The sequence below is a fragment of the Manis pentadactyla genome, chromosome 15, assembly GCF_030020395.1.
Source record: "Manis pentadactyla isolate mManPen7 chromosome 15, mManPen7.hap1, whole genome shotgun sequence".
NCBI classification, from domain to species: Eukaryota; Metazoa; Chordata; class Mammalia; order Pholidota; family Manidae; genus Manis; species Manis pentadactyla.
Window position 1 is genome coordinate 82,025,293 of NC_080033.1, and position 26,178 is coordinate 82,051,470.

The 26,178-nt window shown below is 55.2% G+C and overlaps 1 protein-coding gene across 4 annotated transcripts in view; it reads left to right on the forward strand.

Annotated features, from left to right (window-relative positions):
• BANP (BTG3 associated nuclear protein) overlaps positions 1–26,178 on the forward strand; it is a 98,844-nt gene that overhangs the window by 64,851 nt on the left and 7,815 nt on the right. For 3 of the 4 annotated variants that reach the window (XM_036924209.2, XM_036924207.2, XM_036924214.2), the window contains 4 exons: positions 820–987; positions 5,223–5,353; positions 6,908–6,979; positions 8,822–8,860. In XM_036924209.2, coding sequence (XP_036780104.2) covers positions 820–987; positions 5,223–5,353; positions 6,908–6,979; positions 8,822–8,860 — 410 coding nt within the window. The remainder of the gene's footprint in view (positions 1–819; positions 988–5,222; positions 5,354–6,907; positions 6,980–8,821; positions 8,861–26,178) is intronic. The other variant, XM_036924208.2, reaches the window with a different exon arrangement.

The following is a 26,178-nucleotide window of genomic DNA, read 5'->3' on the forward strand; positions in this document are numbered from 1 at the left end:
ACTTAGCAGGAGCTTCCTGAGATACGAGCTGTCGGCCCACGCAGGTGCCAGTAAGAAGCCGCTGAGCGCAGGCCAGGCTGGAAGCGTGCGGAGCCTGCACGGGGGTGCCAGTGGCCCAGCAGAGGCGGCGCCTTCCCTGGCGTGTGGGGCCAGGGGATGGAAGTCGCCTCTGCCCTCAGGGAGTTCGCATCCTGGGCTGGGAGGCAGAGGACAGGACTGGGAGCCCTGTGGAAGCAATGGAAGAGTGTCTTCAGATGAACTGTAACCACCATTTAGTCTACAAATGTTATAGCCTCTACCATTGCTCAGATGTTCTGGGTTCCCAGCATACTTGGAAGAAGTAAACAAGGTGTTTGTGAGGGAAATGAAGAGTAAACACAGAAAATCCTCTAAGCTTTAGGCCCAGGGAGGCAGGAGGTGGGGAGGCCGCCAGTCCGACCTGCTGGTGGAGGGGGCTTTGAGCTTTGAGGTCTGCGTGGAGGAGGTGGGAGCCAGGCAGAGGCAGGGACTGTGAGGGAAGCGCCCCAGGGAGCCGAGGGGGCCTCAGTGTGATCCCCAGCGGCAGGACAGGAGCTGCGCCTGGGCCCAGGACGCAGGGGAGTGTGCGTGAGGGGCGCTGGGACACCTCGGCCTGGTGTCGGGGAGCAGGCAGAGTCACTGAGAAGGAGATGAATGGGGAGCGTGTCTCGGGAGCGCAGGCCGACTGGGAGGACCTGCAGCCCCACCATGTTGGCATGTTCCATTTGCCCCGAACGCCCAGGACCCAAGAAGGGGGCTTACCTGCACCTCACAGGCTCTTCCCTGGCTGTGTCCTTGTAGGTCACCTGTTCTATAAGTTTGGGATCACGGAGTCTGACTGGTACCGAATCAAACAGAGCATCGACTCCAAATGCCGAACAGCCTGGCGGCGGAAACAGCGAGGCCAGAGCCTGGCGGTCAAGAGCTTCTCGAGGAGAACTCCGTCCTCGTCCTCCTATAGCACCTCAGGTACGCTTCCGCCCGGCCCCGGACAGGCCCTCGGGGCTGGGGGGCATCCAGGCGCGGCCGGGGCGGCTCGCCCGCAGAGTGGGGTCCCGGAGCCCGTGGGGCGCAGGCCGTGGAGCTGCTGGGGCACCCTGCCCCCGGGGGCGGGCCCTTGGCGGCGCCGCTCCCGGGAACGCTCCTTGCAGGCTCCAGGCCGGATCTGCCCATGCGGGCCGCTTGGGCCCTGGTGCAGGGCCCGGGTGTGCTCGGGAGCACGTGGGTTCTGTGCCGAGCGGCCTCCTGCCCTCCTGCCCTCCTGCCCACTCTGCCTGCCCACCCAGTGTAGTGCTGGCTCACCACCCTCTGGTCCGCCAGGCGGCCGCCTGCGGGCGCTCAGGTGTGAAGGGGCTGGCAGTGCCCCTGATCCCTGTCTGGGTGAGGCCTCAGCCGGGCACCCCTGCCGGGCAGTGGGGCATCTTCGTGGGCCTTCCTCCCAGGCGGTGTTGGCGGGCTCCTTTACCCGGAGAAGATTCCTAGGGACGGCTGTGTGACTTCAGTGTCGCTTTTCACCTGAGACATCTAAAAATATCTTAACAGAGACATATTTTGTGAACTCCTGCCATGGCTCCCTTGGCAGTGGCTTCTGTGACCCAGGTCAGGGTCAGGTCGGGGTCGGGGTCAGGGTTAGGACTCAGGGACAGCACTCAGCCCGGTCAGCCAGAGCTCTTGCTCCAGAAAGGCTGCCCCAACAGCCCTGGTCAGGTGGTGTCCTCCTGGGGCTTTGTTCTCTCTGAAGCAGGCCTCAGGAAGCGGTTGCCCTGTGGTGGTTTTGGTAGTTCTCAGACGCCTGACTGGCCAGTGTACCCTGGAGATGGGAGGTGGTGGCCCCAGCAGTGGTTTGGGAAGTGGCCTGTGTGGAAGACTCTCTCCAGGAGGGATCTGGACCCGCTGCAGTTAGGAATTCTGCCCCTGGAACTGAGAGGCAGCAGTCATGGGGCACGCTGCGGTCCTGGAAGAACTGGACTGGCTTTGCAGGGCCTAAGAGGGTGGGCAGAGGGACTGCAGGTTCAGGGGGGTGGGCTTCAGCCTGGGGTCCACGTGGCCCAGCACAGAGCTGGATGCTCCAGCACTCAGTGTGTGTTCCAAACGAGTGAGGGGTGGTGAGACATGTGGGCTCTCTCCCCGCGGGCTTTCTCACTGGGCTCTCTGCGGGCACGGCACATCCCCAACTTAGGAGGTACTTGGGAGACCGTGTGGAGCCCTGCGTCTCTCAGTGGGTGTACAGGTGGCCCCTGGGCATCGTGTTAAGTTCAGACCCTGATTTAGCACTTCTGGACAGTGGCCTGAAGCTCTGAGTCTCCAACAGACACCTGAGTGATGCCAAGTGGGTCTGGACCCCATGTGCACAGCAGGGTGTTGAGTATATCAGGACGTGGCGGGTGGGTGGCCATCCGGCCTGTGTCTGCCGCTGACCTTGTAGTAGAAGACTCACTGGGCTTCACCTCCACTTGGGTTTGGTCTCTGTTATGTGGCTGGGATTTTGTAATTTACTTTGTACTATCATTCATCTCTATTACAGTTATTACTGTTTCAGCTGAATGACAGTAACTCAGTTTAATGATAGTTGTGTTTCTTCAGTTACATCATTTATAAACATGTCAGCACCTTCTGAGATGCTGTGTGTGACTCTCAGCTGCCCCTGGCCTTTGGTGGGTGGTCCACAGCCATGATGGGGGCATGTCACGTCCCCTAGACAGGCTCAGCTTGTGGGGACGTGAGCCCACCGTCTCCAGGGGTGTCGTTCCTAGAGAGAAACCCAGCCAGCTGGCCTTGGGGGCCCAGGAGCCAGCGGTGCTCATGGCCTGAGTCCTGGCCGCTCTCCCAGACAGGGGCCACCCTTGTCTTCTTGCTGGTCAGCAGGCTCCCAGCTCCCAGATGGAAACATTGCTGCCTCTCCAGGGTGTGCCCAGGTGTGTGGGGTTGGGGGGCGTGCACCTGTGGGCTGAGGAGAGGGGTGGGATTGCGGGCCGGCTTTTTAAAACCACGAGAGGGAGCGAGATTCGCATGGTTCTCTGCCCTGGGCCTTTGGGTGTCGGTTTGTCCTGGGAGGTTGGAGAACGGGCTTCTGAGCCATCCTGTCCAGTCTCCTGCTCCTGCTGGTACACCGCCAGGGGCTGCTTTCCGCTTGCAGGCTCCTGGAGTCCAGTGAGTTCTGACAGGAACACCCAACATAGTCTTCTTGCATCAAACCTTTTAGAAAGTACTGTGCTCTATAAATTTCTGTTGATTTAATTGCTCTCTATTTTGACATGCTGCATGGTGGCTGCAATTGAAGCAAAGTTGGGTGACTGGTTAAAATCAGATGAGGCAGTTAGGTGGCTGATTAAAGGGACTTCTGGGATTTTTGTCATTGTCCTTTCTGCATACTCTTGGCCTAAGCAAGCAAATCTGGTACTTAAGGCTAACGTGGTGACAGAAATAATCTAGTCAAATGTAATTAAGCCAGGATTCCTGGCTTGATTTGGAATCAGTAGCAAATGCAGCTAGGGTTGTCTTGTCTTGTTTACTTTTGAATTACCAGCAGACGAAAAGAGACTCCCAAGTCAGCGTACGCGTGAGGCCCTGAGCCAAGGCGCTCTGTTCGAAGCTGAATCACTGCCGCCAATCTGGACACAGACCACAGAGTCACTGGTTTCAAAGGGTTTTAAAAAAATCAATTTATTGAAACCTTTGTATTGTATTGCACTCTTCTATCTGGTAATCCTGTGCAGACTTTTATATGTGGTTGAACTGACAATGGCTGCTTAAGATTATACTGCACAAAAGGCAGGTCAGCATTTTCGCCATTGGCCTGGGTGGTGTGTTGAGGACCTTGGTGGACATCTACTTAGTGCCCCATAGTTTGAGTTTCAAAGAACCAGCTCTTGACAGCCTGCTGTGTGCAGATCTCTGTGTGCTGGTGTCTGTCCTCAGGAGGAGAGGGGAGCCGGGACAGGTGGGGGGGGGGCCTTCTGTGGCTGCTCTTCCTTTGCTGTGGTTTGGAAACTTCTGTCTCTGGTCACTTGCTGTAGCACTCGGGGTCTGGACCCAGTGTGGCTTTTTCACTGGGGTTTTGTATCAGCACAAATTTCAAAACAAAGATTTAAATTAGTCTTCTTGTATAATTAATTACAGGAGAGCTATTGATTGAATGGTAAATCTAATCATTTGAATCTGTGTTTGGAAACCACGTATGTCATACCATAGGCCACATTTCTGTTTTTTCAGAGCCTTGGGGCCTATTACTCTTGATTATATTTTTTAATCATTTGAGAACTGGCAAAATTAGTTAATTTCTTTTTTTTAACGCTGGAGAATCTTGGGAATCTTGTTACACAGTTCCTGTTCACTAGCAGAGTGGACTTGAAATGTTTTGGCCACATACAGTCTTAAAGGGATTTGAAAAAGTGTATTCTTCATATAGTTTTAAAATATTGAAGACATTTAAAAATATTGACACCTAAAGTTTTTCATTGCACTTTGAAATAATTGAAAAGGATGTAATTTCTGGCATATTGCAAGTATTAACATTTTACTCTTGTTATATTCAGTGGAATCCAATACATTCCTTTACACTATTAAAAATACACAGTTATGGACGTTTTCCTGTGCCTTCTCCCCTGTCAGTTCATGGTGACATTGTCCTTCTCTCACAGAATTTCATTCTGATGGAGTGTGCTTTTCTGTTTGAGTCTTTTTTACTGATCAATCCACCATAATGCTCTGCAACAAAAATACATGTATACATTGAAAGTAAAACTTTTTTTTTCTGAACCCTTTATATTCTAAGTGTTTAAGAAAAATTCTTCTGATTGAGAAATCATTACAATTAAAATTAATGAACAACGCATCAGAACAAACATATCTCAGTGTGGAGTAAACACAGGAAGTAAAATGGCATTGGAAATGCATCTTTAAACAAGTGGGTGGAGATTTTTTTACCATTACTTGAATTATCCAGAGACACACAGCACTTCCTGCTGGTCTTGAAGGGTTTAACACCAGCTTTATTCTCATTTTTCATTTCTGCCCATACATCCTGAGCAACCTCATTTAAATAAGAATTGTCTGTCTGACTCCTCGGCCCTTCAGACCCCTTCTGTCTGCGGGTCTCTACAGAATGCCAGCTCCTTGTTGAGACACGTGGGTGTGAGTGGGGCTGGGGAGGGGCACGGGTTCATGCTGCGAATGGCTGAGGGCTATGTGCGTTTCCCCTACAGAAACCCTGATGGGTACGCCGCCCCCCACCAGCGAGATGCCGCAGCCCCCGCCGCAGGCCCTGCACTACGCCCTGGCCAATGCCCAGCAGGTCCAGATCCACCAGATTGGAGAGGACGGCCAGGTCCAAGTAGTATGTACCTTCTCTCTGGCCTGCCTCCGCCAGCAGGGCAGGCCTGGGCGGGGGGAAAGCTGGGGAGGCACCGGTTTCCCCGCATTGCTGGGTCACATTGGCAGCTCGGGTCGAGGTGTCCCCACAAGTGCCACTATAGAGCAGAAGTAGTTCCCGGTCCGAGTTCTAACGTTTGCAGGCGAGGGCATTCCCCCGTGGCCATCCCTGCCCTCAGCCGCGTGCCCTCTCCTGTGCCTGCCTGCTCCCATCCACCCTCCTGGGCAGCACTGTGGGTGTGTGGAGTGTCCCCTCAGCTCAGACACACGCTACCCTCTTCCTTCTGGGGCCAGCAGAAAAGCAGGTGGCCTTAGCGAGGCATGGTGCTTCCCTCGGCCTGTGTGGTCTGCACTGGGCTGGTGGGCAGTTAGCTCTGCAGGGGCCGACATGGCTGCCCCCGCTCCTCCCGGCCCTGCGGTGAGGAGAGCGGGGTTGGGAACTTCGTGAGGGACACCCCCAGGCTCTGCCCGTGTTCAGGGTGCGGCAGCCTCTCCGTGGTGTGCCTGCATCCCAGGGCCTCTCCTGGAAATGATCCCCATCCGGGGTGCCTGGGTTTGATGCGGTCCTTAGCACACTGCCTGGGAAGGGTGGGCTCCAGGGAGTGCTGATGAGCACTTTTAAATGGGGTTTTTTTCTTCTTCCAAAGGAGATGAAACAGTTATAAACACTGGGTTCTTTGTTTGACAGCCAGACAGTTATTTGTATCCCATTAGTGAGAAAGCTCTTTGAAGGAATTCCAGAATAGATAACTTTGATATAGGGGTTACATAGACATAGTAAAATAAAGCAACAGAAAACTCTACAGTAGTTAAGATTCATTCTGATTAAGATAGAATTTAAACAAGATAATGGGTATTCATTTCACTGAACCATGTCAAGATTTATAGGAATTATTTGTCTGCTTCTATCTACAAATATAAGTGCATTTTAGTTGGATTCTTTGATTTTTTGGTAACACATTTATTAGTGTTTACTCCAGCTGTTTAAATAGTCACGTTGTGTTCCCTTGTTTAAAAAACTTTCTGACCTGCTTTCAGTGTTGTGCACACGTGTGCCCCCCAGGCCCAAGTCTCCCCCGCGGCCCCCTGCCAGCACCCCGAGGTGGCCCTGCACTTGCCAGGTTGTCCCACCAGCAGTGCTGGTCCCTCCAAGCTGACAATGTCATTTTTAAAAAGTCATTCTGATTTCCTGGAAAACTTACGTTTCCCTTTTTTATGCATTCTTCCTGTTCTTAAATTTGCTCGTTTAGTAACATTTGTGGTCTGACAGGTCTTCCCCAGGCCCCATTGCTCCCGGAAGAGTTGCTGCTAAAGGTTCCGTTTGGGCACTGAAGGCTGAGTCTGAGGATCCTCCTTATTAGGCTTATGCCATATGCACACCGTACCTCACGCTGTTCGGGATGTAGTGTCTTCTCTTGAATTCTGAGATGATCAAAAACACAGATTTCGGAGAGTGTTTCTTGTTTTCTGTGGCTTTGATTTTCTTCTGATGCTTCCTGGTGTCTCTCTTTTGCTGCGGATCCCACAGGGCCACCTCCACATCGCCCAGGTGCCTCAAGGGGAGCAGGTGCAGATCACGCAGGACAGCGAGGTGAGTGGCGAGCAGCCCTGCCCGGGCCCCTCCATGCCTGTGGGCTTGCTGCGCTCTGATTGAGGCCAGAGGCCGATGCCCATGCGCTGCAAGACCGCCTGACTGGCGTTTCCTCAGGCACGCACCCCAGCCCCGGGCTGTGCTGCACTTTGCCCGGGCAGCCCCACGGCTGATTTTCCTTGTAGATATTTGCTATGTTGAGGTTTCTGCTCCTGGCTGAAACTGCCCTCTGAACTCCACTTCCCTGCCCGCCCGCCCCGCTTCCGGTGCTCCCACCTGGGCTGCGGCCCTGCACTCTCATCGGGGCTCAGTCCTGCTCCCCGCCTGGGAGACCCGGATGTGCAGGAGTGGGAGGGGCACGGGGCGGGTTGGTGGGGGCTCTGGGACTGTGGGGCGGGGCCGAGCTGGGGAGGCTGGGGCGCCCAGGATGGCCCCACTCCCCCCCGCTGCACCCGCGGCTGTGGACTCTGGGCCCTCCGCAGCAGCCAGGGTCCTGGGGGGCAGAGCGGAGGTTGTGGGTGCAGACAGGCTGCGCGGCCGAGCGGAGAATGAGCAGAGAATGAGGGGCCAAGGGCTTCCCGGAATGATCGGTTCACCAGTGGGTGTGAGGCCAAGTGGCGGGTGGGGCGGGTGCGCCCTCGTGGGGGCAGCACGGGGCCGGGTCATGTCCAGAGGCCCAGGAGCCAGGCGCTGTCGCCGCGGGGACCCGGCCGCTCAGCAGGAGGTGCATGGGCTGGCGGGGTGCAGCCGTGCGGCGCATGGGGGGCCAAGCCCAGGAGCCGGAGGCCAGCCGGGCCCTTTACCGCCGGAAGGCGCGCTCCCATCAGGCTGCTTCCCAATGAGCCGCTGCCCAGCAGGGAGCGCGGACACCCAGCTGCCCTCTGCAGTGCGGGTCCCTTGTACGCGGATGCTTTCCAGTAAATATATCAGAGCCCCCCCCCTTTTTAGCTTACTTTATTGTAAGAGCACAGTGTATTATACGCACACAAGTATGTGTTAACGGTCTCCTTATGTTACTGGTAGCCGTGGGTTATTAGTAGTTACTTCGGGGAGCCGGAAGCGGCACAGGACCCACCGCAGGGGACCACCACGTGCCCTCAGCTCTGCGTTGTTCATGAGTCGCTGTGGGAAAAGAGGGGACCAGCATGGCCTCGCCCTTTTTTCAGATTTCATAAATGAATCCCTCTTGTCTATATAGTCCATATTTTTGATCCCATTAGGTATTAAATTAGAAGCAATTGCTATTAGTAATGATTACTTCATGGTAAGCCACAACAGGCAATTAGTTTTGTCATCACAATAAGGCCTTAACGTACATTTAAAAATTAAGTGATTATTGTATCAACATGAAGATGTCTGCAGAGACATTTAGCAGAACCTACCAGGCTTAAAACAATCATTAACGTTTTTAAAGAAATGAAACGCGTTCCAATTCCTGCGATCCCAGTAGACCTGTGACCCACTTGGCCGCATGGTCCTGTCGGTGTCCTGGCTGTGACAGTGCGCTGGTGACGGGTGCTTGGGGCTGCTGCACTTCTGGCGCTTGAGAGTCTAAAATTGCTCTGAAATAAAAAGTTAATAAAAAATGACACGTTCATTTGGGGTCAGGGTAGGAGGGATTGGTACAGTTTTTTTGAGCTTCTTCATGACAACCCCCCCCCCCCACCGTAAAATCAGTTTAAATATTTTGTTTCAGGGTTTTTATTGCTACCAGGGGTTGAATTGTAGAATTGGTATTAATGGCTTGCTGGTTATTCATGACTGGGGTGGGGAGTTCCTGCCTCGATCACATCTTGAAGTTGTTTCTGTCCTTGATCTCTCCCTTTTCTGTCCATTTTGCAGGGCAATCTGCAGATACACCACGTGGGACAGGATGGGCAGGTACGTGCTACTCGCCTGCCCTCGCCTGATGCCTGCCTGCTGGGGGGCATGGCCAGACAGTAAATGGTACAGCTTGGCCCTGGGCAGCACTGGCTTGGCTCCAGGTGGCCACGGACACCTGAGAGACTGGGACTTGGGCTCTGGGCTGAGCTCTGTGGGGTGTCACGTAGTGCTCTGCCTTACAGGCGAACACGCCCCATCTGTTCATTACGTGAATGGTGTTGATGACCATGTTGGGGCAATAACACAGTAGATGGAGGTGGGCTTTGTTTGTGTTTTCTGCGGTCAAATGCCAACTGGCACTTTAATCTCCGACAAAAAGAGTAACTGAGTAACTGAAACGGCCACAGGGTGCCCCAGGGCCAGCCGTCTGTACAGTGTGCATCCAGCTGTGGGGTTCTTGGGTGAGACGTGCTTTCTGAGGTGCAGCGAAGCTGCTGGCGGCTTCAGGGAGGTACATTTTCGCATCTTTTCCTTTTCTAAAGGAAACTGTGCCTTCTGACACACTGTGTGTTCATACAAAGCCACCTCTTCTGGCAGACCTGTTTACTTAACCCCTCCTCATTTCCCATGTGTGGAAATTCTCTCTTGCTGTTTTATCATTTGGCTGGTTCCTGTTCCCATTAAGCTACCTTGCTCATAACAGCTTCATTTACTAAATTTACCACATATTTGCAAAACACCATTCTGTTTCACAAGGCATACACACCTGTCTCAACTCGATGTCACTCATAGGTCTGACCAAAAGCGCAGCAGCGCTGGAGGCAGGAGGCGGCGGCCCCTGCCTGCCCAGGCCCCACCTCGGTCTCTGTGTCAGGCCCACGAGAGGACCCTGCTTGGGCGGGCCCCCCCCCCCTTCAGCCAGTGTGGCCTCAGTCTCCCAGACAGCTGCCCCAGGCCCCGGGTGACGGGAGCCTCTGCGAGCCCCTCAGTGACAGCATGTGACTGACTGAAGGCTATTTACACAGGGCTCTGCCCCTTCTTGTGGGGGAGAGGTGTTGAGTGGCTCCCCAACTTTGGGCAAAGCAGTACTCTTCTGAACTAGGGAAGCCCATGAAAAGACTTCTGTGTGATGGCTTTTTGAGATCTTCTGACTAGCTCATCAGCTTAATTTCTTCTTACCTAATAGGTTTAATGTCATTAAGAATGATTATATAACAACACTTGAAATGCTCAGGGAGCAGCTAAAAGCCCCGCGAGGCCCTGTGAGCAGGCCTTCGCCCTCCCTGACCCGGATGAGCCCGTCCCCATCCCCCACCCCCGTGCTGCCCACGTGCCATCGCTGGTTTCTTTGTACTCTGCTTCTCCTGTGTGTTGCTGTTCCTGCTTGTATTGACTGTTTCCTGCGTCAGCACACAGCTCACGTGAGGGCACCTGTCCCCTTTGTACCTGGGCAGCAGAGGGGAGGGAGATGTGTGCTGGGCTTGTTCACAGCCGCTGCTGGTGGTAGGATTTGTAAGGCCAAGTCAGCAGCAAACTGTGTTCCCAGGAGGTCGATCTGATGGCTTCATGTCCTGTGGCCTTTAATGTGCGTTTGCATGATCCTGAAACCTGGGTGTGCCAGGGGCCATCCTTTCTGAGTCATGTATTTCCTTCAGATTAAATACCAAGAGATCCCAGTCCCACACCATGTGGGAGCCACGTGCACACCGCTGCTTGGGGGCATGGACCCTGGTGGGTTGCTGTGGGTCAGTGGGACAAATGCCTGGCACACGACAGCCACAGGCCGCAGGCATAGGGCGGCAGTGGGCACTGTCCCCACATGTGGGAAAGGAGGGAGGGCTGGAGACAGCTGACCGGCAGCCTTGTGGAGAGCGAGAGGCTTAGTGGGGAGCCGCGTCCTGAGGGAGGCCGCGGTGGGGAGCAGGCTGGAGCCTGGCGGGCCGTGGAGGACTTGTAGGTGGTCCCCGTCCCCGTCCCTCCGTGTTCAGCCATGCACATCCTCTTGTAGTGACCGCTCCTCATCCTTCATCTAATCTGCTGTTGTGGGGAGGCCACAAGGCCACATCTGCTTGGGTCGAGATTACAGAGCAGATGCTGATTCCAGTCCTGGGCTCTGGGCGAGAGCACCTGCTCGGGAGGCCCCAGGCCTGCCCCCTGCATGCCTGCTGTGCTGTGCTCTGGGCGGGCGGCTCTCGCTGGGAGGCGCGGCCCTGGGCTGCTCACGTGCTGTCTCCTGTCGGCCCCGGGCTGACCGCAGTGCTCTGGGGGCGCAGGTGAGTTCACACGGCCCCCATCTCCTTTGCTACCCGCTCGGAGCCTCAGAATTAATCAGTCGCTGTCTGTGAGCAAAGAGCAAATAAGCATATGGGGACAGTATAAGCTCGGACTGGCTCAGGGGTGTCCTCGCCCCTCAGTGACGTACGGGGCTGTGGAGTCTGTCTGATAGAGAATGCGCTTCGTCTGGTAAGTCAGCCAGCATCAGAGAGACGGCGAGTTCCCAGAAGACTGATGCGAGCGGGAGGCGGTGGGTATGATGCGGCCGGACGTTCAGACAAACCAGGTGCACCAGGTCTGCACGGTGATTCCTCATCTAAGGGATTCCTGTTTTCCAAGTTAGTGTCAGGTGTAATAGAAGTTTTGACTCGGTATGGATTTCCAGAAGATTCTGAAAATGAAGACCAAAGGCCCTCAAATATTAAGAGCCATAGGATCGCACTTTGCAGTGAGGCAGATGAGATGATTTCTGATGCATCATAGGTGAGAACCTCTGTCACAAGGTCCTGGGCCTTTACATGGGGTGGTACAGGGCTCAGGCGGGCGGGTGGACCCGCTGGCTGCCTGGGGAGGCGCCCCCCTTTGGCGCAGTCACCCTGCCACCAGCCGGGCGTCAGCTCTGAGTCATCCTGGCCGCCTCAGACCCGTCCTCACTTACTGTGGGGCTGTGAGCGGTGGGGCGTCCTGGCCCCAGCAGAGCCGCGTGACCCTGGGAGCCTCCCGCGCACAGTCAGTCTGCACAGTGGAGCAGATGTCAGCCTGCCTGTTGAAAGGTGAATTTGTGCCGTGTGCAGCTGTGCAGCCTCAGCGTCCGCATAGGAAAATAGGCTTGAATTTGACTCCCGAGCTCCTCCCTTGCTCCCCACACAGCTGGAGCCGGGCCTGCAGGCCGGCGCTCGGCTTCACCGCATGCAGATCCGCCGCCTCCAGGTGCTTCGTTCCCGTCTGCCTTGCCTCCCGTTGCCTCTCATCTCTTTTGAATGCTGGTTGTGACGTCAGATTGATTTCATGACCTGCCTCTTGGAAAGTGCTAGAATAGATCACCACTGATGTCTCTCTTAGGAGCTTACAGTTCTAAGCTATTGTGATTAAGTAATTTTTAAAACATTTACAACTATTTGCAATTTACATTGTAAATATTAATACATTTCACCTCATATTTTGATAAATCCAAAGATAGTCGGGATGATAAATCAATAGTACAGAAAGCTTTTAAAGGCACGTTCAAGCTTAAGGAAGTGATTATAGCACCTGAAATGACATAAAAACTGCTTACACCTACTTCTCAGGGTGTTGGGTCTAGATTGAAAATTTGGGACGCCCTTGGTTGTTTGAGCATCAAAATGCAGTCTCCCTGAGGACCCTGGAGTCGGGCTCCATGTGTTTCTGCCTTTCATGCCACGTGGCTGGCGGCATGGCCTGAAGGTGGCCCGGTGATCCTGGAGGGATATGCTTGCTGCCTTGCTTCTGGGCAGCTGTGTTTGCACATGTCTCCCATTGCCCTCCAGGGGCAGGTGTGGGGAGAGGAGCCGTGTGGAGGGCCGGGTGCAGCTGGCACATGTGCCAGGGGCTGCTGGAGCACCAGAGTGCCAAGAGGGAGGGCCTTCCCCATGGCTCCTGGGGCACATGTGGGATGCGGGTGCCTGAATCCCCCACTGATGCTGCACCAGATAAAATGAAGGGTTGTGGGGCCCCTGCGTGCAGGTAGGCCCTGCCAGGCACCCCTGTGTGGGCTGAAGTGGGGCGGGTGGATGAGGTGGGAGCGGGGCGGGGGTGAAGCACCCCTTCTGGCTCTTGCCCCTAGGTTACACCTGTCTCCTTGCATGGCAGTGCCTCCGGATGCCTCTCGTGGGCACAGAGGAGGGCCCGGCTTGGGTGCAGTTCTCTTAGGAAGAGAGCTGGGTGGGCGGCAGTTGTACTGGGACTCAGGTCCCACTGCTGCCATTCCTCCAGAGCACCATCCTGTGGAGGTGACTTGAGCACTTTCTGCTAGGGTTTCCGGGTCCCTGAAACAGAAATGGGCAGTGACAGCTGCAGGAGGCTGGTGGGGCTTCAGCAGGAGCAGAGGGCGGCCAGGGCTCAACCCAGGCCCTGGTGGGTGCTAGAGGGGAACACTTCCTTTCCGGGAGAGAAGGGCCTGGGCTCAGGTCCTCAGGCATCCCGCAGGCATGGCACCGAGTGAGGGCAGGGTCTGAGGGAAGCCGTTTTTCCGGAGCGCGATGCCAGCTCTGTCCTGGAGCGGTGTCACTGGCCTGCAGTCCGAGCAGCTCCCACTGCGGAGCCCAGCGTCCCCTCAGGTTCGTTGTGGGCACGTGACAGGTTTTCAGACACGTTGCTTAGAAAGCTACGTACATAAAACATCGATTGCTTAGGAAATACTCCCTTTCTTGGTAAAATGATCTCCATGTATGAACCTTTTAAAGAAAGCCGACCATCTGGGTCTAATCACTGTAAACAGTTTAGCTTAGAAATTTAACTTTTTAAAATGAGTTAAAATGATTGTTAAAGAAACACCAAACGTAGTGTAAATGTAAGTGATCTTACGGAACTCCTAACAAGTAGAGCCTGGCCAGCCTGAGGCTTTAGTTCGCGCCGCCAGAAGCCCCAGGTTCTAGTTCACGGTGCGGCCGATGGACTGGACTTGAGTGGCGCATGACAGAGCCCGGGCCCTGGCCTGGGAACGGCCGAGAACCGTTCTGATTGCTGGGAGACAGCGCCAGTCACGTGTCTTACCAAGTATCCATTTGCTAGAGCGACATCTTGGTCAAGGCCTCAGTGAACCGCTCCTTCCCCTGGACCAGGAAGCCGAGTTCGGCCAAGCAAACGCAGCGCGGTCCTCAGGGCGCTCGCGCGGCGGCGAAGGCCGAGGCAGGAAGCGGAGTCGGGGCTCACCCTGGCCACGGGCGTCTTCGTGGCTGTGTCCCTGTACACACAGAAAATACTTGTCAAGTTATGGGGACATTTTAACCTTAGCAAGACATTTTTAAAAAACTTTTAAATGAATAGCACAGGATCGGAATTTGGCCCAGTTTTGTACATTAAGAATGGTGTGGTTAAAAGTGTGTGCTGGGAGTAAGTAGCCTTAATTCCAGGAAACTGCTGTGTTCCTGTGCACAGCGCCTGTCCTTCCACTGGCCTCTGCTGGCGTTACCCTTGACTTCCAGCCTCACGTCCTGTCTCTGTGCCTCCACCATTCAGGAGCCTTATCACCTCCAATGGCTCTGCTCCCTGGGACCCGGGCTGTTCTTTGGGCAAAGAGGAGGACCTGCTGGCTCTGGATTCAAGCAAAAAGCTGCTGCTCTTGAGGAGAAGAGGAAACGGTCTTGCTCAGCAGGAGCCTCCCCTCTGCGCACAGGCTGTGGGCACAGAAGGCCTGGGCACTGGCCACTGGGGGTGTTTTCATCATCAGCCTTGAGTGAGGAACCCCAAAGAGTTTTGTGGACAGAAGTGTAGTGTTACTTCTAAATCAGACTTTTCTCTGGAAAAATGGAGTAATTGGACCAAGAGGATCTCTGAAACCCCTTTCAACTTTCAAGATTTGAATTTGAGCCTCAAAAGTGGGACCTCCACCAACAGTCCCCCAAAGTAAGACAGATCAGTAATCAAGCCTGGATGCCGCTGATCCCTGGCTCACTAGGTGAAGTCAGGAAGGTGCCTGGTCAGCCTGAATTCACTGAAAGAGCTTCTTCAGGCGAGAAGGGGAAAATAGGCAGGCTTCCCCGCAGAGGAAGGGGGGATCCTGCCCAGAGCCCGCGCTGCTCACAGTCCCACTTGGCACTCGTGCCGCCTCCCCTGTGGGACAGGTCAGCCTGGCCTGCACCGTGAAGCCTGCGCATCGAGGCACCTGGTAGGCGAAGATACAGCGCACGTCCGCTCTGCCTGCCCTTGTTAGAGCTCAGAGGTTCCACTCATGACTGAGCCAGCGTCAGCTTAGTGAGGCTCCTCTCTCTTCAGGTCTCCCCTCTTCCTGAACACGCACGTGGGGGCTTCCTGGCCCGATGTTCTAACCGGGAACAGCGACAGCAGCTCCAGCCCACCCCAGACGCCCATCGTTCCAACACCGGCCACTCTCTCAGCCGTGTTACCTCCACAGAGGGTTCCGTCCTGTTCAGGGCCTTTCACGCACCAACGGCCTGATGCTGTGATGCTCGCACACTCGGTACCAGAGAGTTCTGTGTTTTTTGTGGAGTCCACTGAAACGGGGGGCGGGAATTGTCTTCTCTTTACACAGTGAGGACTGTGTACTGCAGTTAAGTGATTTTAAAGATGTTATCTGAGTTTGACCCTGCTTAGTAATGTCCTGAGGTGCTGGCAGAAGCCGACCGGGACTTAAGGTAGCCCTTAGGAAGGTGGGGGGAGCTGGCCCGTGACACTTTCAATCTGTGGGAGCCCGAGCTGGGGCGGTGGGGGGAGCTCAGATGGAATCCCGGCACCTCCAGCCTCTCAGAAGTCACATGCAACTCAAATAGTTGGCTGCCAGTTTGTTACAGCAGTTTTTCAATTTGAATGGTGAATTTTGTGTAAAAATGTTGCCAAGTTTTTATAGAGAATATTTGGATGCTCAGAGTTTAGATAACAAGGGATACATTCTTTGGTTCTGATTAATTTTATGTGATTGAAGACTTGGCCAACTCAAAATAATTTTCCAGACTTCTCTAATCAGTTGGAGAAACACATAATTTTACTCAGTTTAGAAGATTGCCATGCAATTACAGAATTAAACATGGAAGCGTAGACATTATGCAGGGAGGTTAAATTTGAGTAGGAGAGGAAAGAAGTGGCTGCAAAGTGTTTATTCTGAAAATGTTCTCAGTGTCAAGATTCTCTTCCACAAAACAAACTGATGAGAGAGTGCAAGGCGCTGACGTTCACATCCTTGTGACAGGCAGTGGGGTGTTGGTTCTGAGACTGCATGGTGGGTGCTGCCCTGCAGCAGGTTCTGTGTGGAGCCACCCAGCCTTGCACCCCAGTGGGAGCAGGACTGACTCCGAGGCCACACGCTCACTGACAGAGCTCCCAGCCCCCCGCTCAGCACCACCCGTAGCTCCTCTCGGTGTGCAAAAACGGAAGGGCTTGATTTGTTCCCTCTTCCCTAAAGATAATTGTTCTCTTGGGTGTTTTGATTGCATGAGGGTAGGAGATGTGCTGTTTTAATCAGAGCAACATGTAACAGACTCAAATTAGGAATTCTCTGCAGGAGGACAGCTGTGCGGGCCTGGTGTTCAGCCCTGGGGCAGCTGAGTATTTCGGTCACCTTGACGAGGACCTGAAGCCTTGCCTTGAGTTCACTCGGGTGTTTCAGCCCCAGTGGGTGGGCTCCGTGCCTGAAGCAGATGGAGCGCTTTCATCTGCACATGTACTGCCTCCGGCATCTACTTGAGAGCTTTGAGCTCTGAGTCCCCCGGAAAACCCGAGTACACAGTTTGCCTGCCCACAGCCACGTGGATGGGAACCAGGTGAACAGGGAGGGACTTGGTGTTCGAACGTCGCAGCTGTTAATTGGCGCTGGTACCTCAATGCAGAGGAGTCTGTTTCTACAGCTGCTGGAATTAGAACCAGTCGCAAACGAGTCATGATTGCATTGTATAGAAGTACAACCTGAAATCCGTACGGTTCTATGAGGAATTCGGGAGTGTGTGTATTTGTTTTCTTTAGACTCTCGGACAGCAAGTTGCAAACACGGTAAACTCTGTCACGAAGCTTCCAAGCCTGATTCCATGTCCCTCTGCGCCAGTGTAACCATCCTTCTGTCTTCGGTTACCTCTTGACGTATAAACCACACCAAAACTTAGGGCCGAAGACAACGAGCATAACCATCTTTCATGACTGGGTTTTTTGGGCTCAGCGGATGGTGGGTCTGCTCCACGTGGCATCGCTGGGGTCAGCTGGGGGCTCACTTCTGGGACTGGAGCTGGGCTGGCCCATGGCCAGGAGCCCATGTGGGCTATGTTCCTGCGCCCCTCAGCTCTGCTCTGCAGGCCCCTGTGCAGCCGGGGCCTCTGGGTGGTGGCGGGCACCAGTGGTGTATGAGAGCTGAGGCTGCAGCTCCGCAGCCCCATGGTCCCTGCTTTGCTTTAAGGGGCCGTAACCTTGAGCTGGGAAGGATGAGGTGTGTGGTTGCCCACAAGGAGGGTACAGCATCTCTCAGAGGACCACCCTGTACCCATCTTGGCTCAGCTCTGAGCTCCTTAAAGGCAGGGCCTGTGCCATGTGCGGAGGGGCCCTGCCCGAGCTCAGGAGGCACCCAGGAGGTGTGGACTGCATGGAGTTCAGGGGTCTGGGCTGGCCCAGGACAGTGAGGAATGTCCTCACCTAGATGTTCGTTGGGTAAAAGCGGCCTTCCCTGGTTAGGCTGATGGGTGGGGGGTTGGGCTGTGGATGCCCATCCTGACCCGAAGGACACAAAACCCCCGTGGAGAAACTTTGTGACTCATTGACTGTGCTGTGCTGGGTCAGCTTGGCTGATGATAAAGTCAGAGCATTTTTATACCTGTGCATTTGTTAAACAGTTGCTGAGCTGTTAGAACAGTCTGGAAATGTTTTCTGCATTAAAAAGTTCAGATTTAAAAAATTTGGATTTATACCGCTGAGATATCCTTTGCATTCTGTTCAATCTTGTTTTGGGAGAGTTGAAGCAAGCAGAACAAAGACCTAAACGTTTATTCGTGTGACTAAGAAATAATACTCCAGCAGCAGTCTATTTTTGGATTGGCAGCCCCTGCTGGCTCACTCCCGTTCTGCTGGAGCACCGTGTCTGGGGCTGCTCCCTGTTTCCTGGGTTCGTCAACACCCCAGGACCGGCACCCAGCCCTGAGAGGTCACTGCTGCATTTCTGGTTTTAGTTAATACTGAGTTGTTACTAAAAGTGAAAACCGAACCAAGAGTAAGCAGGGGTCGCGTCACCGTCGGGCCCCAGGCCCTCCGTGACACGCAGTCGCCACGAGGCAGCCGCACCGTGCCTCCCCGCCAAAGCGCCACGAGGAGCTGGCCTCTGTGCGGTGACAGCTGTCCCTTTCTGGAGCTGGACACGTGCGTTTTCCTAGATTATAGCCTCTCATAGGATTTCTGTCGAGGAAATGAGGTGAACTGAGGTGCTGGGTGAGTGCCGTTTCCCTTTCACACCTGGAACAGTAGCTTTTCCGGGATGGCCCAGGGAGATGACGCCAGGGTGGATCTGAGCCAGCCCCTTGGCCCCTGGGGCCCCAGACCAGCTGCGCCCTCTGGGGCACCGTCGGCTCGGCCGTTCCCACTCCCTCCGCCAGATCAGCGATTCCGGTGGCCATGAGATGTGTTCTCTAGTCTGGCTTCTCTCCCAGCCTCTGCTTCCTTCTGTTGAGACTGAAGCGGCAGTGTGTCCTGCCCGCCCGTAGGATCGTTGCGGGTGAAATAAGGAAAGCTATGGAAACGTGTAAGAAAGTGGGGAGAGATCAGGGCAGCTGCTTCCTGCCTTGTCCCGCTGCCCTGTTCTGTGCACTCAGTGGGCACTTAGGGCCGAGCAGAACGGCGTCCAGATGCGGGCTGCACGCACAGCGCGGTGTGATCCGTACTGTAGGCAGTATGAGGCGAGCATTCAGTTTTGTTTTTTTTTTTTGGTATTATTAATCTACAATTACATGAAGAACATTATGTTTACTAGACTCCCCCATCACCAAGTTCCCCCCACAAACCCCATTACAGTCACTGTCCATCAGCGTAGTGAGATGCTGTAGAGTCACTACTTGTTTTCTCTGTGTTGCACAGCGGGCATTCACTTTGTCCAAACTCTGGTGCTAGGCAGTGTCATATCTATCGAAACTTTCAAATCTGGGTGAGTTATTTCCCTACGTTTAGGAGGTTTCCAGCCACATGGGAATCTTTAAAGACTTGGGCTTTAGTCATGCCGCTTAGATCATGAGTCACCAATGGTGAGTGCTGTTGGAACTAGCAGCGTATTTTGATACGGTACGTCTGTCCTTTTTGTGAGCAGTGGTAGCCGATCTTATTTAAGATGTGTATGAAAAAGATTTGTATGTGTCTATAGGCTAAGCAATGTCTGCTCATTCACAACTTGGGAGATTCTGTGTGTGCTCTGCCACGCTCACGTCTCTCATGAGTGTGCACTGCGCACACACACATATATACTAAAGCCCAGCGACCCAGTGATGTTCCAGTGAACTCCCTGTGTGTGTCCGTGAGGCGGCGTTACCAGCGTCCAGCTAGCGACAGCTGTGGGGCTCTGTAAACTGCTCTCAACTTTTTTGGAATTTGTGTCCCTTCTTCTACTATGCTTAAAAGTAGATTTCTGTGACTTTCAAACTTTTTCCATAAAACGAGGCCTTCTAAACCCAGCTGGGAAAAAGATTAGAAGAGATGGGAAGTAACCAATATTTTGCTGCAGGGATTTTTTGAAGTGAGAAGAGGGGGGTTGTGAGTGTGTGTGTACACGTGGGGGCTTGTGGAGGGGGTGTTTAGGGTGTGTATGTGGAGGGGGTGTAGTGGGTGTAGGGGGTGTGTATGTGTGTGTGTGTGTGTGTGCGTGAGGGTGTGAGAGAACACGTTGCAGTGAAAGCCACTGTGTGCATATCATGCATCAGGGCAGGAAAATGATGTAGGAATTATTTCATGTGTAAACAACTATGGTCACTTTTGTAAAACCCAGGCCACTCTTTCATGTTGCCTCCTGAAGGAAGGCAAAGATTGTGAAGTGGCCCAGGCGGATTTCAGCTGTGTGCTGCCCCCCCTGCGCCCTCGCCCTCCTCCAGCGGGGTGAGCTGAGCCCCGTCTGCGCAGAACGGTTGTGGTTGTTTTGGGATGCGCCGCCTTCAGGAGGAAGTCTCCCCTCCCTCCCCTCCATCTCATTATTCTCGTTTCCAGTGCCCAAGGGGCGGCAGGGACAGAGCCCTGCGCCACACCTGGCAGGGAAAGTATGTCATGAGTGAAGGTGAGAGGTCCCTGTGCTCCGCCAGAGGCCTGCGGTTGGCCAAGCATGAGGCGTTGCTTTTTTGGTGTTTTCCTACTTGGAGAAAGTTTAAAGAAATTCTTTATACCTGTAGTTAAGTGTTTGCCCAGTTTCTGATTCCTGTGTCAGGTTATCAAACCTCAGAGTTGGGCTCCAAGCACACCATGCAGAGAAGACAGGCAGGTGTGTCCCGCACACCAGGCCTCCCTTTGTCACACAAGCTGCGTGTGACCACACATTGCCTTGGCTGCCAGCGCTTCACACGCCCCCTGAAGGTGCGGCGGGAGGCCGGACGCTGCTGCAGCTCCTGCTGAGCGTCGTGTGTGAGGCGCTCCAGAGCCGGGCTGCATCCAGGGCTGCCGTACACGTTCCTCTTTCTGAACATGTGGTCTCTCCCTGTCGGGTCTGGGTTCTGTGTCTGCAGATCAGAATTCTCCCAGAGAGGCTCTTCATGGCACTGGGAGAGAGGACCTCGCCAAAGGGATTCTCCTAAGCTGAACTTGGAGTGTATATACACTGAGTCTGAGAGCCACTGAAGATGACACAATGTGTCTAAGTGTCCCTTCAAGTTCTGGACAGTTGACACCAGTGGGCGTCCAGCCCGAGGCTCAGTGTCGATGCCTGTTTGTTAATTGGTGGGTGTCTGGCCAGTGGGTTCCAGCCCCAGACAAGTCCACTATGGATTCAGTGAGACCGAGATATGGCAATAGAATGTTCTTGGGGTGAAAGCGTTTATACCCAACTTCATTCCCACCGTGGCAGGTCAGTCACTAGAATCCCATCCACTCGGAGCGAGTCTGCGTGCAGCAGGCCGGTCTCTGCCTCTGGGCCTCTCCGCCCCTGCAGCCGTCTCAGTCTCTGTCCTCGGTGCTGCCACCACTCCAGTCTCTGCTCTCCTGCAAGGGCAGCTGTGCCACCGTGTAGCCCAGAGCACTGGGCAGGGCTCTTTATATAGAGTCTATGACAACATGTTGCCCACACGTGTGTAGTGAGCAAGCCAACCAGGGCCAGGTGAGAGTCCCGGCCACAGGAGCCTTCACTGCATCCACACTCCACCCCTCCAGGATTCTCGCCTCGCCGTCTGTGTGCCCGGAATCCTCTGCAGTGGTCCCTGTGCGAGGAAGCTGGAGCACTGTAACCAAGTTCCATAATAACATAATACAATACACAAATAACAAATTACAACAAATTATAATAACCCTCAAGCCTGAGGAGATCCATTGCCACCAAGTGGTCATCCTGGCTGAATTCAAACCAGTTCTCAGTTGAGTTAACCAAAAGGACCATGGGTGGGCCTTACAATGCCCACCTTCTCCAGCAGAAAGTCCTGCAGGCACTCACGCCCATCCTGTTGCTTTGTCTCTGGCTTCTGCTTTGGCCTTAGCAGCCGGAACCACTGTTCCGGTCTCCGTTGTTGCCACAGCGCCAGTTAAGATTCTGTTTGACTTCCCATCCAATTTCTCTCTGTCTGCTCCTGCCTTTATCAAATCAACCCACATCTGGGTCCTCGTGACCTTCACGGGGCCCTTTAAATTCTTCCTCCGAGTAGACAGCATTTTCTTTTGTGCTTTCATTGCTTGAGCCTAAGGCTAGAAGCAGAGCACAGAGCGCTCCACGACCTGGGCGGGGGCTGCACCCCTCCTGGAGGAACCCGCGGTGGCCGAGTCTTTATTTTCTTCTGGGCTTTCCACCAACTTTCAACTGGTGGGGTCTCCCCCGAGGAGGGGCCGATGCCTCTGACACCCGCAGGGCCTCCACCCCCACCTGTTCTTCGGACTCTGCTCCTCCGTTTCCGGGGCTGACGGCTCCGCCGCGTCCTCCACCTGCCCCACGGCGCCTGGCGGCCTGCGCTCGGGCCGCTGCCTCTCGGGCACCACGACATCCCTTAGCGTTTCCACAGCGCCTCTTAGTGACGCCATTTCAGTCACTAACACATTTTTTACCTCTTCAATGGCACCTCGCAGCTCGCGTTCTCGTGCTGCCTCTTCTCGGGCTTCCTGCGGGAGGACGTCTTTCTCCCTTATGGCCTTTCTTAGGACTGTGAGAAAAAAACTCCCCACTGTTCCCACCTCATAGGCACTCGGTTTCTCTAAGGAATTCCCTAATTTGCTGAGGGCCACCCCTACTGCCTCAGGTGTCACCTATACCCCTTCCCGGCCTTGGAGTGGGGCCCAGTCCTCCAGGAGGCAAACCACGTTGGACCACATGTCCACTGGGGGACACTCAGATGTCTCCCCATCCATAGGTGCATCCCGTGGACACACTCCTCCCAGGAGGGCAGCCTGTTCTGTTCCTGGGTCAACAGTGAATCCTGCCCACTGTCGCCAATTGTCTTGCCAATGGGTTCACGCCCTGGACAAGTTCACTATGGATTCAGCGAGACCGAGGAATGACAGTGAAACGTTCTTGGGGTGAAAGGCTTATACACAACCTAATTCCCATGGTGGCAGGTCAGTCACTAGAATCCTGTCCACTCAGAGTGAGTCTGCATGCAGCAGGCCAGTCCCTGCCTCTGGCCCTCTCTGCCCCCACACAGCCGTCCTCTGGGCCTCTGTCCTCGGTGCTGCCGCCACTCCAGTCTCTGCTCTCCTGCAGCTGTGCAGCCCTGCAGCTATGCAGTAGCCCAGAGCACTGGGCGGAGCTCTTTATTATATAGAGTCAATAACAACGCATTGCCCACACGTGTGTAGTGAGCAAGCCGACCAGGGCCAGGTGAGAACCCCGGCCGTAAGAACCTTCACTGCATCCACAGTCGGCTTTTCATGGACAGCCACCTGTCCTTCCGGCCATCTCCAAACTTGCCGGGCAGGTTTTGTCTGCTCCCTCACTGCCCTGGGCCCCTGTGGTGGCCAGAGTTCTTGAACCTTATCTCCTGAGGAGCTAGGGGAGACGAGGCTTACTGCCGTCACCGTGCCCGAGCTCGGGCAGCCACCACGATACAGCAGGCTGGGGCGTCCATGGTGGGCAGCTCCTCGGGCCGAGGCTGCGGCAGGTGCTGGTGGGGCCAGGCCCTTCCTGGCCTTGTCCTCGTGTTGCTGTCCTTGGTGCCCAGAGAGCCTGTGACTCCTGCTCCCCTTAGAGGGGCACTGATCTTGTCTCGGGGGTCCACCCTCTTGATCTCTGACCTCAGCCACTCCCGAACACTGCCTTGTTAGGGGCTGGGGCTTCGACGGAGGAATTCGGGGTGGGGGGACCACTGTTCACCCTAGCTGCCGCCTGTCCCCAGAAGGGACTGGGACGCTGGTTGAGCTCTGTGGTGGGTGCGGAAGTAAAGGGGGTTTGGGAGGAAAGGACTGGCCGCCTTTTGACCATGGGAGGATCTGGCCGGCTCACCTCCACAGGGCCTACCTCAGATGCAGGCCCCAGGGAGGGCCCGGCCTGGCTGGAGCTGGGAGCAGCTGTTCGCAGGGGGGCCTGGCCGGGGGGCCGAGGGGCCCTGAGCGCTGCAGTTGCCCTCTGCTGGCTCAGGTGAGGGGCGCTCCCCCTGCCTACGGGAGAGGCGCCCCCTCTCCGGCAGGCCAACTCTCAGCCATTCTTCTCAGCGGAAGATTGGTATTTGGTTTTTTAGAGGCCGTAGCTGTTTCTTCTGGATTTTGGCAGCTCTCTGCAGCAGTCTTCAACACGAGCCGCTTCCCAGCCGGGGCAGCACTCCCGTCCGCATGCGGCCCTCCTGCCTGCTCCGCGCCTCCCCCACTGGCCGGGCTCGAGGCCAGCCCTGCTGCCCCAGGGCTGACCCGCTCCCGCACCTGTCAGGGTGCCCAGGGGCCCTACAGTTGGCCTACAGGGGCCCTACAGACTGTCGGCTGTGCCTTTGAAAGGTGGGAGACTCCAAGCTGCCTTCTCCCTATGAGCGTCAGGGAGGAGGGCGGGGCCATCAGAGCGTCTCAGGAGGCAAAAGGCACGATGCTTGGTCAACAGCAGACAGCTGACCAGGTGGCCTTGGGCGTGGGGCTACTGCATGCAGCTGAAGGTCCCAGGCTGTCACCCCAGACCGTCATCAGCAGGGCCGTGCCGCCTCCACAGGCTCCAGGCGGGTCCTCCCTCCCTCCCAGCTCCTGGGGCCCTGGCGTCCTCGGCTCCTGGCCCCTCCCTCTGGTTGCCCCTCTGTGGTCATGTGGCGTCTCCCTGTCCGATCCCTTTTATAAGGATGCCTGTCCCTGGCCTGGGGACTCTCCTGCTCCAGGGTGACCTCAGCTCCACTTCGCACATCCTCCAGGCCTTGTTGCTGAGTATGGTCACAGTTACAGGTCCTGGAGGTCGGAACCTGGGCATCTCTTTTGGGGACCACAGTTGGACCCACAGCTCCCCTCTGCCTCACTCGGGCAGCATGTGGGCCGACCACCCCACCTTAGCCACGTCCCCAGACGTGTGATGAACGAGGCTCCGCACCATGAAGCAAGCTGCTTGTGGGGTGGTTGGAGTTTGGTGATGTTCTGGGTGCTGTGGGCTTCTGTGGGGGACACCTGTGTCACCTCATGCCCCTGGGCTCCATCACTGCACACAGGCTCTGCCCTTCCTTTGCTGCCTATGCAGTTTTCCTTGCCCCTCCACTGCGGTTACTTCGAGGGGGCCCATGGGGATAGGTCACCTGTGGACCTGCTGCCTCTAGGGGGAGGAAGGACCCTGTGAGGGTGGGACCAGGCCACGGCCTGGCTGCACATCCTCCGCTTGGCGTGCACTTGTTCCACCAGCACAGAAGGTGGCTTCTGCACGTCTCTTTTGGAGCCGCCAACCATAGTGGTGTGTCTGTGGAGCTGTGGCTCTGAGGCCAGGCCCCCGTGGCAGGGCATACAGACGCTGTCAGCCTGAACGGCGAGTCTGGGATGACCTTTGTAACTGTGCGAGGCTCCCAGGCGGGGCTCCTGTGAGCGCGTCCTGCCCGCGAGGCCCACACCTGCAGGCCACATCATTAACGCTCACGTCTGCCTAGTGGGAGGGTGGCAAGACTGGCACATCCACTTTTTCAGTTGCGCTTTCCATCCCAATTGGGAGGGACATGGACTGACGTCCACATGCCCCCTGTGGCCCTGAGCCCCGTGGAACAGGGGCTGCCTCCTGCTGGCTCGCTCTTTGCCCTGACAGTGAACAGCCCCTATTCTGCAGGTTTTCTGGTCATAAGAAGAAACACCCAGAGCCACAAGAACACGGTCACAGGGCCACACGTGGAGGGGCCCCAACACGTCCCTTGCTGAGGTCGCCTCTGCCTGTGAGTCGGTGTCCGTCTGGACGGCAGCTGGTGGCATTTGCTCCCGGGGGGGTGTTTCAGCCCATTGGGGCTCCTCTGCTGCACCCCGTCCTTCTCCAGGTGTGTCAGCGTCACTTATGTGCCTAAGTAAACCTTTTATTTTCCTCCTGCTCTTTCTCACCCATGCCCGCCCCCTCTGGAGGCCAGAGGCCCAGAGCCACGGGGAGAGGGAGGGCCTTGGATCTGACTTTGGCCAAGTTACTAAACCACCCGCCCCAGTCCACTGGTGGGTTTTAAGACTCATGGTTAGTGTTAGGCTGGAGAAAGGAAAAACAAGGTCATGCAAACAGAACAGAGAGATGCCATAGGGGGAGAACAGACCAGACCCCAAAGTCCGTGCCGTATACGGAAAGGGGACAGCTCTCCCTGAATTCCATCCTGATGTGCCAACTAAGACCTGGATGTCAGCCTCCTACCTCTTGGAAGGAAAAAACGTTTCTAGTTGTCTATCATGTCACCTTTAGCCAATCACACCTCTCCAGGCCCCCTAGGATAGCTTGCCCACTCCCCCCCTCCTAACCCCTTATAAGCCCCCCACCTCCCCAACTGGGTGTGACTTCTCTGGCCTCTGACAAGAAGGCCACAGAACCTCACCCGGGGGTATTTAAATAAATTACCTGGCCCTTTGTTGCCTCTCTTTGCCTGCTTATTCCGGCTAGAATTTATCTTGCAGTTAGGATTTGTTCCCAGAAGTGCCGCCCTGTCCAGAACACGGGGGCATGAGTGCCAAGTGCCCCAGACTTCCATTTTTGCTTTATTGTATTTTGTAGGCTTTGTTTTGCCTTCTCCCCAGACTGTGTTTGGGGTTTATGCCCGATGTTTGAATGAACCACAGAGCACATGGCAGAAACGGCTTTTTATTGCTGCTCCCCACACGGCGTCTTTATGGGGACAGAATGGGGACGTGGGTCGCCTGGG